The sequence below is a fragment of the Cynocephalus volans genome, chromosome 4 (assembly GCF_027409185.1).
Source record: "Cynocephalus volans isolate mCynVol1 chromosome 4, mCynVol1.pri, whole genome shotgun sequence".
Classification (NCBI taxonomy): domain Eukaryota; kingdom Metazoa; phylum Chordata; class Mammalia; order Dermoptera; family Cynocephalidae; genus Cynocephalus; species Cynocephalus volans.
The window spans coordinates 67,934,872-67,951,891 of record NC_084463.1 but is presented as its reverse complement, the minus strand read 5'-3'; the positions used below and the strand labels follow the sequence as shown (position 1 = coordinate 67,951,891).

Here is a 17,020-nt window from a genome sequence, read left to right as displayed (position 1 = left end):
CACAGCTTTATAAATATCAGTCAAATGTTGACCTGTACAAGTTACGTAAATAAGCATGTACACACATTCACTCACACCCAACAACGGGGAATTTTGATGATATGATGTTTACAAACAAGGTACTGATTGGATATTATTCACCATTTTCCAGCTTCTAAAAACATTTTAATTTCCTTGCATACATAAGGGCTCTTAACTGGAATTTCTAAGGCAAACCCAATGCAGGGGCATCCTCAACTTGCACAACACATATTGATCCACAAATTATTCATATATGTAGAAAAATCTCTGGAATCTCTAAGCATTGTAAAACATAAGACAACATCAGCCCCGTTTGGTCTTTTAAGCCTTATTTAAAATAAATCCTAAAGTAGCAGTAATAGTTCTTTAAAATAACAAAAAGGTTTCTGATCCAAAATTCAAAAATATAATGCCACATTATAAGTACTATATATATATATAAATGCATATATATATTATATATTTTTTCACCTCCCAATGTATCTATGTTTTCTCTGTAGACCAAGACCATTAAATAATCTATGGTAGCTATAGAGATCTCCAGATGGTTGCCTGAGAAGCTCCCAGAAGCACCACTACTATATAGCCATCACTACAGGGCAGTTTTGTGGGGCCAGACACTAGATTTGTTTTAGGAGCACCCGGAGAGCTATTTCCTTCCCAACCCCCAATATTCCCCCCAAACTCTTATTTTCCACCCCTATACAGGTGCTTAAAATCACGGTGGTGATTTTCAATTAATAATTTAACATGATATGGTATTTAAAATGTATATAGTACAATAAGTCTGGTGGGAGAGACTCAGCACATTTTTGTATTTGATATAGGAATTGAGAGAGAGACAGAGACAGAGACAGAAAGAAACACAGAGAAAGAGAATGAGGATTACCAAAAGTAAACATCCTTACTTATAATTTTTTCTCAGTCTCAGTCCATAATATATCAGAGGTTAAACTAGCATAAAATAACCAAGGTGGAAGCTTGGATAGACTTGGCTTTGATATGCCTTTATTTTCACTCTACTAGTCACTCCAGAAGAACAAAATAATAATAAACTTTGTTGGTTTAGGTTTTTAAAATGTTTCCAGGTGGACATATCTTGATTTGATTTATAAATCACATAAAGTGGCTGAATACTTTATCTAATGGCAAAGAATTGTTGGTCTGACCTTATTTTTAGATCCATATTTGCAGATTCATGTTTTATAGTTATACAATGGTAATATTCTGTGTTTGAAAGTTACTTGCTAGTATATATTCTTTGAAAAATGATTGTGTCTCTTGGGGTAACTTGTAGTAAAATGCTTTTTCCAATTATACGTCCAATGGAATTGTTCCTTTCTAGCATTACGGACATCGTTAATGCCATCGATTACGGTAACATATCCCATCTCTATAATCAAAACAATTAGATATCTGTGTTAACTAGATGTTTGAAACCTAGATTATCTGGATTTTTCTAAATAGTCAAGCTAGATTGATAATGGAAAATTACATTTACAATTTAATTTAACATTTGATTCTTTCCATTTCCCCCCACCCCTGTCCCATGAATGCAGCTGAATAAGGAAAGCGCCTAAGTGCTCAGTGAAGCAGCAAGCAGCAGCCTCGCATACCACAATTCACACAGTTAGCCTCTTATAATAAGCTTCATACTAATCCCATCCATTCTCCTTCAGCAGGAAAGTCAGGTTTGTATTTTGCAACACACTTGGAAAAAGAATTTAATTCAGAACAAAAGGAAAGATTGGTTTTCCTTGAAATGTGTTTACGATGACAAGAAGTTAACACAAGAGAAAAAAGACACAGCTTGCAAACACTGTCAGGTCCACAAAGCATTTATTGATCTTTATATCCGGTGGAAACAATAAATCGCTCTTCCCCCGCATCCACATTAGGAACTCCCTCACTTGTATCTGAAGTTTCAAAGGAAATACTGTAGTCTGTAGGTAAGATTTACTCGTTCTCTGTTTCTGTTCCCGTAAAACACTATCATCTCATCATTATCACTCCCTACAATAAATGCCTTTGGAGGCAAATTCTTTTGTTAAGAAAGTAAAAGACATTTTTACTACTTGTGGCAAATTGATTGACTGATTGATTGATTGATTATGAATATTCATGAGATACAAAGCTAATTGTCACCCCTCGTGCCCATGATGTGAGGGCCAGCTCCATACAGGCAACATACCCATTACCAGAAACTTCATTTGCACCCCGTGTCCCCCGCCCAATTATCCCCAACCTCCCTCCCCCGCCCCCTTCCCCCCGACTCCACTTTGTAGCCCAAGGAATGTTCTCTCCCTCTGCAAGACCAATGCAATACTGTGGTCTTTCTTTCCTTCCTTCTTTTTCTCTTAGCTCCCACATATGGCAAATTTAAAAAGACCCAATGAGAGTAATTATGTCTAGTCCAGATTTCTATTCAGTTATATTGTTTAATTCAGACCCCAATGGCAGAGTCATTTCTGCCCTATGTAATCAACAGTGGATTGGTAGATAAATATACAAATACATAGATATAGATAAATAAATAGGTATAGATGGATATTTCAGGTAGGTTATTAAAACAAACTTGGTTTATATGCATGAATGCTATGATAAAAATACAATTTGTAAGAATCTCTGCATCCTTTTCTTTCTGGAAAAAAAAAAACATACTCCTTAAGTTAAAAAACAAATATTTGGTATGACAGCATTCAAAAATCAAGACATTGCTCAGACACAAATTAAAACATTCATACAGGGAAAAAATGAAATTAGAGAAAGGCTGACAAACTCAGAACGACCATGCACTGAGAGAACTTGGTCAACTGGCATTGAAATGCTTTTTTTCTTTTGCTGCGGTCTACAGAAACCTACGGAATGAAGATCACAGGCTTCTTGCATTGCAGTGGCAGGTTCTCCTCAAGTTTGCTGTTGGGTTAATGTGAATTTTTCTTCCAAAAGTTCTTGTTTTCCCTTGGAAGACTTTATGCAAGAAAGATGATGGAAGAAAAATAAATTTTTTCTGAAATTTCATTCCTGAAGTATTTTCAACACAATCACAAGAAAAAATAGTGGGGGTGGAAATAATAAGGATTTTCCCCATATAACTATGACATCTCAAAATCCTGGCACAGAAAAGGTTAACAATAAATATTTGTTTAATGAAATAACATTGAATTTTTTCAAAATGTAGTTAGATCATGTAGAAAGAACTTATTTTTTCCTACTAATATAGAAGTTGGCTAGATAGCGGATGAGTATTCAAGGAAAATACAACAGTTTTTTTTTTTTAATCCTGCAGATGACTAGAGCCATTTTTTGCTCCATAGAATTTTGCTATGGCTCATGACACAGTAAAGTCAAGCATGCATAGCAGACAAATAGTAAATATATAATTAAGGAATGAAAATTAAAATAGCAGGATCTAATATTTGTTTACATTTGTCTATTCTCTATTTGTCTCCTTTGTTTTTATTATTGTTGTTGATTTTACTTTTCTTATTTGGTTCTTACAAAATCTGTGTGGCATACTTGGAATAAATATCATTATATTCACTATAAATGTATTCATTTAACAGATATTTCTTGGTCAACTGCAATGTGCCAGGCACATAGTAGACATGAAATTTGGCAGTATATAAAACAAACAAACATCCTGGCTTGATGAAATTGAGCAAAATTCACCCAGAAAAGGAAAGGGAGAGGACCAAGAAGCTACATTTGATTGTGTATGTCCTGTGTGCCCTTATTTTACCATCCACACTGCCTTTTAACTGTATAAAGTATATTCAATATGACAACAAAATAGAGTACTATTTGCTTGGCTCCTAATACCTCAAGAGTTCTTCCATTAGTGACCTTTCCACTAGCATAAAAATAGTGTCAAGAAGAGCTCTAGCACTGAACAGAATCATATCAGACATGGAGAGGATAAGAACAGGGGTGTGTGTGTGTGTGTGTGTGTGTGTGTGTGTGTGTGTGTTTACATATATTTTTATATAACATATAATATGTATTTATATATGTATACACACGAGAGTACTTCAAAAGAGTTCATGCAAAGATCTGTATTATGTTTCAGTTCTATTTTTCTATGAACTTTTTGAAGTATCCACACATATATATATTAGTATATGAGGGTATTTTATAAATATAACTTTTAAAACTACAAGAGAACAAACTAACACAAACACAAAGCAAAAAAAAAAAAAAAAATTCCCTCCATATGATGTTCGATTTATAAACTCCTATCTTTGGAAGGATAAGAGAAAATCTGAAGTGTAAAACTATTGATAAGACAATCCAAAAGTTATTTAAGCAGTGGATTATACAAATGGAAATATGTACACTTTATGATTTGAGTATAAAACTGCTGAAGGATGAATCAGTGACACTTCAGACCTGATGTTACGTCCCATGGTCAGTGAAGCTGCCATGATTAAGATATATCTGGAGAACTAAGATATACTTAAAGAATTAAGATAAACCTAGTGAACCGCAAATAGCATGGCAATTTAAATCTGACAGTCACTAGATATACAAAATTACTGATCAATGACTGAGTTATAATGATAAAATCTAGACAAGACTGTAATAAATTAGGTGTAAATAAAACCAAAATCTGGCGGCAGCCTTTGCACTGTTCTCCTACTATGCCACATTGCATTCTCCTTAGTATGGAGGAAGAAGCGTTTTCACTCTTGGAAAAGGAGTTAGAGAATGTCACCAGAGCAACCCTACCCTTTCTCTAATCCTATTTCATCCATATCATTTTTTTGACTTCTCTGTTACTGTCAAACATATCTTCCTCTCTTTGATAAGCTTTGATTTGGCCTCACGGGCCCTGGCAGTTGTCTCTGTCTACTGTTATTGCCAAATGTCTTGCATCAGATACGTATACCCCTGATATTCTTGTTTACTCATCATATATTCCTGCTTCAAATCTTGTTAAATAGGTCTCTATCTCAGATGCAGTACTGACATCGCTTTTCTAAGGCCACTAGCAACCTCATTCACACTGAGTTTGAAAGTACCATCCTTAAACTCTCTCCATCATTTTGCAAACATCAACCACTACTGGCCTTGCTCCCCAACCACCTTCCACCCTACAAACACAAAAAGCATCCTGGCACCTACATTCTTCTGGTTCTTTCCCTATATTGTTTCCCAATTCTTTGTTACTTTTCTCTCTCTCTTTCACTCAAAAAACTTGTCAATTTTCAAGATATTAGCTATCTCCTCCAAAGTCACTATCTTCAACCATGAGCTTTTACCCAAGCTTCAATCCCAACCCTCAACAGTCTATTTATTGAATCAATTAACAGGCACTGTACTAAGGCTGGTGATCCAGTAATACCAAACCCTTAAAGAACTCACAGTCCAGAGCTGACCATTTTCACCTAAATTCAAAAACTCCAAATCCAAGGCTATCATATTTCTTTCAAAAGCCACCTTCCCGTTGCCGAATTTTGTACTTTTATTAATTCCATCACTATTCTCAAACTCACTATCGCAGCTTGGGCTCCCTGTGAAGTAGATCAGCATGTGGGAAATACATTAGGGAGTATTCTTGAGATCAACACCCGTGAAAGAGTAGAGAAGGAAGCAGAATTGGACAGAAGAAGCTGGACTCTGATGCACTCTCAATGGAGACCTCAGCTGATGCTACATGGAGTTCTGACTTCAGAGAAACCTGACTTAGGGTGAGGGGACCAAGTCTTCCTACCTCTTGCTTATTAGCATGGGAATGGGGCAGGACCTCGGGCAAGGCAGCTCTCTCCAGCCAAGGCAACACAGATAGGGGACGGAGAGTCGAGAGCTGACTCTCAGCAGAACTCCTAGCACCTGGGAAAAGAAGTCCTTCATCCCTAAAGGGTATCTTGGCACTGCATCACAATGTCCACCACTCTCATCAAAGCTTGAAATACACAATACAGTGGAAGGAATATGAGGTTTGAAGTTAAACAGACCAATATTCTAACCTTACCTCAATCAGTAATTAACTGTGACCATAAGCAGGTTACTCAACTTCTCTGAAACTAAATATTCTTGTAAGACTAGTTTGAAAATTCAATGATACATATTATGAAAACACTTAACAAATGCCAGGTCCATAGCAGTCACCTAACACATTAATTCTCCTACTCCGTGAGTTATTTTTAACTATTTTCTTTCTTTCCAAGTCCTAAGAATTCCTTTAAATGGCACAATACATTAATAGCAACATCCTGAGGATCTACCTCTAGCCAGGATTATTCTAGATGCTGCAAAGACCACAATGAACAACCCAGACAAAGTCTCTGCCCTTGTGGAGCTTAAATTATAGTGAGGGAACACAGTTTACAGTGAGGGAAGAAGAAACCAGTAAGATCACATTTGTTTTTAAGATATCTGGGAGAGATCATTTGTACAGAACAACCCTGAAATAGCTGACACCCAGAAAGGTTGAAAATATTTCCCACAAAAAGCACAAGAATGCTAAACAAGAACTATAAAGAAAGGTAATATCTAGAGGTTTTGGCAAAAATTGTGGCTGGAGGTAACTAAAGGTATTGGGAAATGTGATCACCAATATGCATATTGGTAAAATAACTGATAAGAAGGGATTGGAGAAAGGCACCAAAATTTATTGATCACTTACTGTATTACAAATGCTGTGCAAGGCATTTACTTTCAATCTTCATAACCCTATAATTTATTACACTCATTTTATAAACAAGAAACTAAGCCTCAAAGAAACTAATTTATCCAAAGATGCACAAGATAACAAGAGGAGTTTGCCTGACTCCACATCTGTTCTTTTCTCAGAGTAAAGGAATCTAACGAATACTTTGGTCCCCAAGAAAGTAGTGAAGCAGCACAATGAAGTCATTAATAATAGTAAACACAGTATCTTCAATGCACCATTCACATTTTATTGCATGTTTACTCTTGAGTGAGAGATTATTATTATATATGGTTTAAGAGATGAGAAGTAGAGACAGAAAAGTTTTTTACCCAAAGTCAAATTGGAACAAAAATCAGAATGCAGCACTTACTGAATTGCAGTATCAACCCCACCCGTTCTGCACATACACGTGCACACACAGGCTTACAGACATTTTTCAAGAAAAGCAAGACAAGCACATTACCCAAATGAAGCACAGAACTTTAAAAGCCAGAAAATTTTTTTTGTTAAAATCCACTCATAATATCTCTCCCTTTGTCTAACTGCCTGGTGGTATGTGAGAAACTGAGTATGCATATTAACTCTTTCAGACCAGAAGCACTATTTGCTCAGTGCTTCTATGTAGAGGAAATTTGCTGTTAACAAGCATTTGGTTATCTAAAACACTCCACTTACCATGATGTCCACACATTTATTGCAGAGTGATAATTAAGACTCATAAGGATAACAAAGAGGTATTGACATACACAGGAGAACGTCTGGGATTATCAAAGACTGATTAACAAATTTAAAATCACTTAATTCATTAGTGTATTCTATTGAATTTCATCTGCTCACTTACAGGTTGATATTTCATATGTGATAGTTCACTGAGTCAGAATGTTTGATTCGCCAGAACTAATTTCTACCTTTTTCAGATAAGAGAATATCTGCTGTTCTCCAATACGATATGAGATGTTTTGGTAGCCACCCATTACTCTAAATCCCATAGGCTCTTATATTCAAGAAGTGATGTATCAAGTCTGAGCCAAGGAAACCTTATGGTGTAACATCTAGGGACCTAAATAATGCATTGAATGGTGTAGCCGAACATCCTTATATGTTTCAGGCTTTCGTTTTAACTCTGAAAACATGATGTAAATACTAATTGAGCAGTCAGAACTGAGTTTCTCAAGGACTAACTGGTTTCCAGGTCACACGATTCTGGTTTAGAAATGGGGGAAACCGATCAGCTACACCAAGAGAGTGAACTGAATAGTGAAAGAGTAAGACCCATAAACATACTAAATAATCTTAACATCAGATTTGTGTCCAAACAGGAAGGCTGGAAATGCCTTCGAATTATTACAGCCTGCTCTATTTGATATTCACTCTCATTACTTCTCAAGACATAACTCTCCACTCCCATGGATTGCGCCCAAACACATTAAACTCAATCTGATATATAGGCCTTTTAATATACAATTAACACCTTCATTGTTTTATACCTTTCCAAGTCATCTTCTTAGATTGGGCTACAAATTCATTATCTCCAACCTCAATTAGGCTTTCAAAAAATAGCCAATAATATTTCTATCTATCTTGGCCAGTTTTCTTCTCCATTCCTTAAATCAGCAATTTCTAACTTTATCATTTTTCCCAAAGGTTCTCTCTCTCCAGTGCCATTATTATGTCCACTAATATTACTGCAGGATAGGTCCATGGATGTGTTAGTTTGTAGAGTTTTGTTTGATAGAATATTTGATAACACAGGATTTCTTACATACTGAAATAAAAACAAACAAAATAGCACAGTAGAGATACCATCTCTGTATCTTATAGAGACACACATCTCTGTAAGAGATAATATGCAAACCCTTATAAGTGGCAGTACATGTGTTCCCCCAAATAGTTGCTTTGTCTACAGGGGTTTTAATATAATCATACTAACCAAAGTTAGAGGCACTTTTCATAAAATCTACAGAATATTGCAAAATTCCAATTAAACACCAGGTATGGAAGTGTTTTGAAAATTATAAAGCATCCTAAAAATAATGTTATAATTATATTTACTCTTATTTGTGTCCAGGCTCATTCTTTCAAAAATCAGTCTGCAAAGCTCACTGAGCTTAAATCAATGGTCCTTAAAGTGTGAAATGCAGTCACCTGTAGACACAACTTTCATGTGCCTAGTAAGCTCCTGTAGTTTTGTTCAAAATGTACAGTCAGGCCTCTTCATGGAACTATCAAACCAGATCTTCTGAGGATGAGGCCCAAGAATCCACATTCTAACAATTTTCTTCAGGTATGTCTTATGTTCACTATTGTTTGGTAGCCACTAGCTTAAATGAACAACTGTTTAATAAGCCTTAAATAAAGCCCATTAAACAATTGGTTTCTCACTGTTCTATTTATAAGGATGTTCATTCTTTCTCAATTCCCCACAACAGCCCTAACGAATCTCCAGGCTTCAGAGATACATCCAGCTCCCCTACTTACTAAATCACTCTAGGCCCGAAATTTTCAATTTTATGAGATGTTCTGAGCTTACAGCACGTAATTCTAGATCTTCAGATCCTGTCCTGAAGTGATATTTGAGGACCAAGATTATGTCATTTCCATTTCCTTGTAGTGCATTTTTGGCAACGGTAGCCCACTTGCTGACAAACATTTCTCCCTCATTTGTCAGAGAATTGTGCAGAAAATATAAGCAATCCAGAATGGAAGAGAGTCATTTCTTTTACCTAACTTCTTAAAATATAAATGGGCTACTCAGAGTCCTTAGGAGGAGGATACTGTTCCATCTGCTCTTTTTTAACACAACTTCATTCTGAAGTTTCGCTTTAAATAGCAAGTGTAAGCAAAATGCAAACAGTTTTACACACTTGAGTATGTCTCTCATAGGCTGGATACAAAATCTAATTATTTTGTTTAATAGCACCAAACATACAACATAAAAATATCAAACACAGTAAACATTAACATAATTGGACAATTAAACAGAACATCCATTTATTTATTCTGAGTATTTTATTGAACATCCATTACGTACCAAGTACTGTGCTAAACACCAGATAAACATAACAGTATCGAGAATAGAGTCAGAATTTAAACAAGAGGCTCTGGATTTTGAGCTAAATCACAGGCTTACGCATCAAACAAGGGCCTGTGAAGAAAATCCAGCCAATAGATAGCCTTTGCAAATATTCTCCTGCTTAAACCACTTAATTTTTTTTCTTTCTATACATGTGTAAAATCCCAAAAGGGAAAATTATACCTTCTTACTAACTCATGATGAACAATGTATATGTTGAGAGACGATGCACTTATTTTGCTGTCATATTCAATAAAATATGTATTACCTTTTATTTTACTTTTAGCTCTGCATAGACAGAGGCACCAACACAAAAACAGAGGTGGACAAAAAGAGAGATGATATAGAGGTGGAAAATACATAATATTTTACATACATAAGCACTCAGGTATTCCTCCCACGCATCTCAGAGTCCTTCGAGGCAGATAAATGGTACACTAAAAAGGAATATATAATCACTTATCACTTCTGCTTACAAACTAATAATCACTGGTGTCATCTCCCATTGTCAAAATTTATCTTTAAAATAAAGGCCTAACCACTGAGCTGGTAGTCAAACAAGAATAAAGAGCTGTACACTCATGCAAAACATAAATGACATTAGCTGGGTAATTTTTTACCGTTTTGATAATGTTGCATCTCAGAGTCTAGACCTTTGAACACACATACACACTAGTTTGAATGCAATGGATGAGAAATGTTTGAGATTCTCAGGCAAATGAAATAAGCAGTTTCTCTTTCACCTACTTTTTCCCCCAATTTAAAATTATTTTGTTGTGAAATACCTACATTCTTCCAAATACATATGGCCTCGTATTTTTATAGAATTAATAAAAGTGTTTTTCACGTTGCCACATAGCATTAAGTAGTTTGATGGAAATGTTTGAATCTGCAATGATTATATATGCTTGTGTACACGTATGAGTCATAGCCAGGGTGCCAAAAAGGGACTCCAATTTTAATTTTTTTGATGTATTGGTTGGGCTAGGCCAACGACATAAAGTACCTCATCACTTTTTTTAATTTTAAGTACTTGGCATTTGGTCATCTATTCTGTGAACTCTACCAATAAAGTTACTAGCAAGTGAATTATTGAAAATAAAAAAGAAAAAACATAGATCATTTGGAAGCTTTCAAATTTGGTTGAAATTAATGGATCTCACTCTGAAACTATAACTTATTGAGTTCAGGGAGTTTTACAAAGAATATTTCTCCTCTTTCACTACAAATCTGCAAAGTAGTTATTATATCGCTAGTTCACAAAGAGCTAAGGCTCAGAGAAGTAAGGAGGTGGCTTTCCCAGGGTCTCACACTTAGTAAGAGGCCCAGCAAGGGAATAATCAAACCTAAGTCCTTCAGACTCCAAAATCTTGTTCTCTCAATTCTGCCATGTTCTTTCTCAATGATTAAGAATGAGGTAGAAAAAGGCAATAGACAGTCATTAAGTTCTGAATTCAGATTATAGTATCTAGTTTCGATAAATGTGAAAACATTAAACTAGTGGAATATGTTTTATCTAATTTTATCATTGTAACAAATCTGATTCTCAGAACTTTGTTAGCCAAACTGAGCCCCAAATTTGAAAAGCTTTAATTAAAATACATAAATTTATCAAATATCCTGCCTCACATATATATTTTGTATTTGTTTTTATTGTCTACATTTTATTTTTTATTTATTTTTTTATTTTTTTACTTTATTTATTTATTTATTTATTTATTGTCTACATTTTAGTTACACTCATACTCTATGGGTTTTTTTCAGGGTTCATACATGTCAGAGAATTAATTTTATTTAATATCGGGAGAGGCTAAATATGTTTTTTATGTCCTTTTATCCTTACCCAGACATGTATCAATATTCTTTTCTAAAAATAATGAAACAATTTTGATTTTTTACCACTTGAATCCAGGCTTTCCTTCATTTTTCCTTCCTCACTGGTCTATTACTCTCTTGAACAATTCCCTACGTCAGTAGCTTTCCTCTGTTTATTTGCCATCCTTTCCATTCTGTTACTTTTCATCCTGCCATTCTGCTCTCTGTAGTTTCTAAGATCTTCAAAGCCACCTGCAATGTTGTAACAGCTACCATAGTTCTCTGACAAGAAACCTAGGGAAGCCTTGTCCTTGAGCTGGTCTACTGGAGTATCTTCTCTCACAGGCTACATTAGCAAATCCAAAAGTGATGTCAAAGTGATAGGGCAACTAAGCAACTCTCGTTTATAAGAAGAAACTCAAATAAACAAGTTATTAAATTTACTCTTGATGTAAAATTCCCAGCTGTTTCTACATATGTGTTCTGACGTATTAAATTATTTCAAAATAAAAAACAAGTGATTTATATATCTTCAATCAGGTCTTTACGGTTATTTTTTTTTATTATGGCTACACCCCAGAGATTCACAGTGAGCAAAACCATCTAAAATTGACAATAAATAAAACTTCCCTTAGACATCTCCAAGACAATTGCAGTTCTTATGTTTTCCCTCAATACAGTTTCCTTAAAATAAAGACTATAATTAAGAAAGTTCTACAAAGTCAAAGACTAGGTATGTTTTTTTCAATTTTTTTTTTCAGCTGATTAGTAACAGGGATCAAACCCCAGACCTTGGTGTTATCAACACCATGTTCTAACAAACTGAGCTAACCAGCCAGCCCTGGGTATGTTTTGTTCAGTCTTTGTCTTGTCAGAGCTCAGCAAAATACTTGCCATGTAGTACAGCCTCAGATATCTTTGAATAATTGGGCAAATTAAATAGTACTTTGATGCCCCTACTTAAGAAAGTAAACTATTTCCTCAAAAGTTTTAATGCTTATAATATATGCCCTGTTTTTCTTTCATATGCCATGATGACAGTTTATCCAAAACAGACAATATAATATATGTCTTCATAGAAACTCAGAATAGGGAGGGACCCTAAGTATAACACCTTACAAATGAGAAGGATCCCAGAGAGTTAAAGCAATATGCCCAGAGATATATAAGTATTTAGTTGTCCAAGGCAAAATTAGAATCAGGTCTTCTTAATTCTGGAATTTTTTCAATTTCGCCAATTCAATTTACTTTTATTATTAAAATAGTAAAAAGTATTATAATCTTTATATATAATATCAATGTATCTAAAATGACTACTAAAATATCAAAAACCTGAGTTTTAATATTCCATGGGCCAAATTAACTAGTTTAATTACTTGGCAATATCCTGGTATTTATTAAATTCATCTCCACTTTCCCACTTGCAAATCATTCTGAATAAAGAACAAATCCCAAGAGACAGATATTTCATGATGGAACCACTGAGAAAATAGGAGTTTCCATAGCAAGTACAATTTCTCCCGAAGTATATGGTGCTGGAATGCAGGAAAGCTCACAACACTCAAAACAACTAAAAATTCCCATCTGTAAGAGCTCTGGTAATGACTATTCTTAGCGATTTAATAAAAAAGAAAAGAAAAGTTGTTCAGCTCTAATGAGAGGGAATAGATGAGACATAATTTACTTCTCTAAGTGTTTTCAGAGAAGTTTAGAATCCTGACAATGTAGGAGAATGAATCTACCAGAACTTATTGAGGCAGTGTCCTAGCTTGCCAAATAAAATAAAAAGAGGGTAGGAGCCACACAGAAATAAGTCACTACTTCGAAATACAATGTGTGTGCGTGTGTGTGCCACTAAGTCTTTTGGTGATATAATTAGCCGATGAGACTTTTCTATACATGTGTTATGTTGAAAATGTTTACAGTGTATTTACCTGTATGTTCTCAATATGCACCTGACAGACCTTTTCAAATTAGCAAGCAATTATGGCATGGCAAGTACATATAGCTAGCTGTTGCATATATTTTTTATCATCACAATTATTTTCAAGTTTCTTATTTTTAAAACCATTATCTGAGTTCATGTTTTTTACCCAGCAAAAAGCCAGAGTCATTCAAATTTGACTTATAAGGATAACACTCAGAGACTATTTCCTCCCTCTTTTTCTGGCAGTAACTTCTTGAGTTCTCAGTTTATCTACTCCTCCTGTAAATTGCTGAAAATAGTCTTAGGTTAAATTGGAATTACCAGAGGAACTGCCATTACCCTTTAGAAATTTGTAAATTCTGATTTTTAGGTAAAAGGAAAACACCAGAATTATAAAAACAATTCTCCAAAAACTAATTATTATCTTTAGTAAAATCATTGTATCAAATATGAATCTGTTGCACTGAAGAATTATTACATTGCACAAATTTGCTTTAGGTATTGACACAAACCTACCAACGCACAGGGTCACTGATCTCCTTTTATAAAAGATTATGCTCAACAATTTGCAATATCAAATAGTTCCTGAGATTATGCTACTTGGGAAATACTTGCAGGAAAAAATAGCAAAGAGCATCCAGTCCTTTCTGGGGCTTGTTTCCTAATTTACCAATGGAAAAAGTGGCAGAAAGATATATTAATGGGGGGAAACACAAGAAAAAGTGGATGACTGAAGAGCACTTTCACTGCTAAAAGAAAAAGTCATTCTTCATTAATGCAAGTGCCACAAGGATATTTACAGGATTGCCTGGTACCAGTGCCCAGTCCCTCATGATCCCACTCCTTCTCAGGTCCCTCCTACCATTAGTTGCAAAAGCACTTTTGAAAGGGAGACTCAACAGTAGTCAGACAAGATCAATGTTCAGATTCATTTTGGAAATTTGAAGAAGTAAAAGTCGCAGGGTGGGCAGGTAAAAGGGCTGTCAGGAGTTAAGGTCCTTGTATCCAAGGTCAGGGTGAGGATAAAAGGTAGATGTTGGTTTGATACTGAACCTCCTTCAGATTCTGTCTGCACGAGAGTGGATTCCTTCAAAGGAGAGCTCCCCTAGTCTGGATCAGAGGTCTGGCATTCCTGCAAACGGTAAAAGTCGAGGGTAGCTGAAATGCCTGAGCAGGAGTGAAGCGGGAGAGTTCTGGAAGGATGCCTAGAACCAGAGGGAGTCTGGTGTTCACCTGGAATTGCTGATACAGACATCCCGAGAAGAGCACAAGTTTGGAGAGGTCTAGAAAGACATTTATTCGTTCAACGAATATTTTTTAAGGGGCTAAATGAGGAAGTCACGAAAAGATGAAGGAGAAAGCACTGGAGACTCCAGGGAAGGGAGAGTGAAGGATGAGGTAGGGTCACAAGAAGTATTAGAAAGGTTCAGAAAACCAGACATCAGGTCTACCCAGAAAAGAAGCTTGAGCCAATAAATGCCCCGTGAATAAAAAAAAAAGAAAAAAAGAAAAAAAAAAGACTACGGTGTGGGTAGAACATCAGAGAGTAGAGGTTTCTTCATCAGAAGGCAAGTCAGAAAAGTATCTGACAGAGAGTGTCCGAAGACTTGACAAAAGGGACGCAACACAGAACACAGATCGCCTGTGGAATTGAAAGATGTCAGAGAAGGTCACGCTAAAACCAAGAGAGTGTGGGAAATCAGGGGAGGAAGTGTTTCCTGGACGGGGTTGTGGCTCCTTTGGGATGCTAGAGAACAGAGATGAACGCCTTGGAAATGGAACTGCAGAACACAGTGCCTGGGAAAGTTTGGGGAAAGAAAACAGGTGTGAAGGCGCCCTGGGGCCGTCAGGGGGGACAGTGACGAGAGGTGCAGGCAGGCCCCCAAGTCAGGAGGTTGTGGCAGAGTGGAGTCTCTCTCACTCCCTCCCTGTGCTCTAATCCCGCCTGCGTCCTGAGCCCAGGAGTTCAGGTCTCGCCCTGGGCCGCCCGGAGCCCTAGGCCGGGAGGGGTGAGACCGGGTCGCCCCCCAGAGGCCGGGCTGCGGGCGCCAACTTTCCCGACCCGGTCCTCTCGCGAAGCGCGGGCCCCCCTCCGCCCCGCTCACCGAGGGCGCCGTCAGGCGGCTGATGCTCTCGCCCAGCGAGTCCAGGTTGACCCGCCGCCGGCGCTGCGCCCTCCTGGCCCCGGCGGTGGCGGCGGCGGCGGCGGCGGAGGCGGCCGGGGCCGGGGCGACGGCGGCGGCGGAGGCGGCCGCCCTGGGCTGGGGCGGCCCGGGTGGGCTCCGGCTGCCGTTCCAGCAAAGCTTAGCCAGGGGACACTCCCCCTCCTCCTCCGGGCTGGTCTCCAGGTAGTCGGAGCCCAGGGAGCTGAAGGACTCGGATGAGATCTTCCTTCCAGACATGCTGCTGGCGGCGCGGCAGCGGCCGAGGCGGCGGCGGGGACGCGGGCGGCGGCGGCAGTGGCGGCGGTGGCGGGACCGACGAGCGGCGGCGTTAGGCGCGTCGGAGCCACGGGGCGCTGCAGTTGCCCTCGGCCGGGCTGGAGTTCCCGGGGCCGCACGGCCGCCCGAGCCGGCTGCTCATGGCGGGAACTTGGGGCGCCGGCGCGGCTCAGGGCCCGGGCGCGGTGGCGGCGCCGGGCTGGGCTGGGGGCCGCCGCCGCCTCTGCTGCCGTTCGCGCGGCGCCGCCTCAGCGCCCGCCTCGGCGCATCCCCGTGCGCCGCGCTCCCGCTCGCGGGGAGGCTCCGAGTGTGTGACCGCGGGCGGCGGGGCGGGGAGGGCTGCGGCCCGTGCGGCCGCGGAGGCAGCGGCTTCTGCCGCCTGCGCGCCTGGCTCGCCCCTTCCCCTCTCTCCTCCCGCCTCCCTCCTCCTCCCTTTATCCCCCACCCCCATGCTCTCCCTCCGCCGGTATCACGTGTCGCCGTCATACTCATTGGGAGTCTCTCCCTCGCCTGTCGCCACGTTTCAGGAGCAACGAGGACACTCCAGTGCTGTCCTCTGCGCGCCCTCCCCACCGCCACCGTTCCCCGCTCCGCAGAGGAGCGCACGGTGGCTCGGATCGGACCGAGGGGCCCCAGCCCCGAGCGCCCCATCCCTCGGCCCCGGGAGAGGCAGTTGGGGAGCAGGCCGGCCCCGGCGGGCGCTGGCGGGGCGAGGGGCGCGGGGCCCGGAGCGGGAGACCTGCCTCTGGAGCCACCTCGGGGAAGCCTGGCAGCGCCAAGTAGGGGGTTACGGTCCATGTTTGTCCCTTCCCCACCTTCTTTCGAGTTTATTTAGGAAGTTCAGAGGCGAAAGGGAGAGGCCAAGCGGTCCAGCCCGCCCATTCCAGGGGACAGGTTTACAGGGGAGGGGAAGAGAAGGGGCAACATGTTGGCAACATCCTGCTGGAGTAGCTCGTGGGGACTGGCGTTCCCCGCCTCGGGCGAGGCCGCATGGGCTTGGAGTGAGCCTGAACCGGGCGACAGTGAGAGAGGACAGCGACTGCTCAGGCGACAGCCCTACTGCTGAGCCTCAGCCCCCTCAGGGCGCG

The 17,020-nt window shown here is 39.4% G+C and overlaps 1 protein-coding gene across 1 annotated transcript in view; it reads right to left on the bottom strand.

Moving 5' to 3' along the window:
• The window catches only part of GUCY1A2 (guanylate cyclase 1 soluble subunit alpha 2), a 276,535-nt gene extending 260,642 nt beyond the window's left edge, over positions 1-15,893 (bottom strand). The window contains exon 1 of the mRNA XM_063094613.1: positions 15,597-15,893. Within this exon, the coding sequence (XP_062950683.1) occupies positions 15,597-15,893 (297 nt within the window). The remainder of the gene's footprint in view (positions 1-15,596) is intronic.
• Between the last annotated feature and the right edge of the window lie 1,127 nt (positions 15,894-17,020).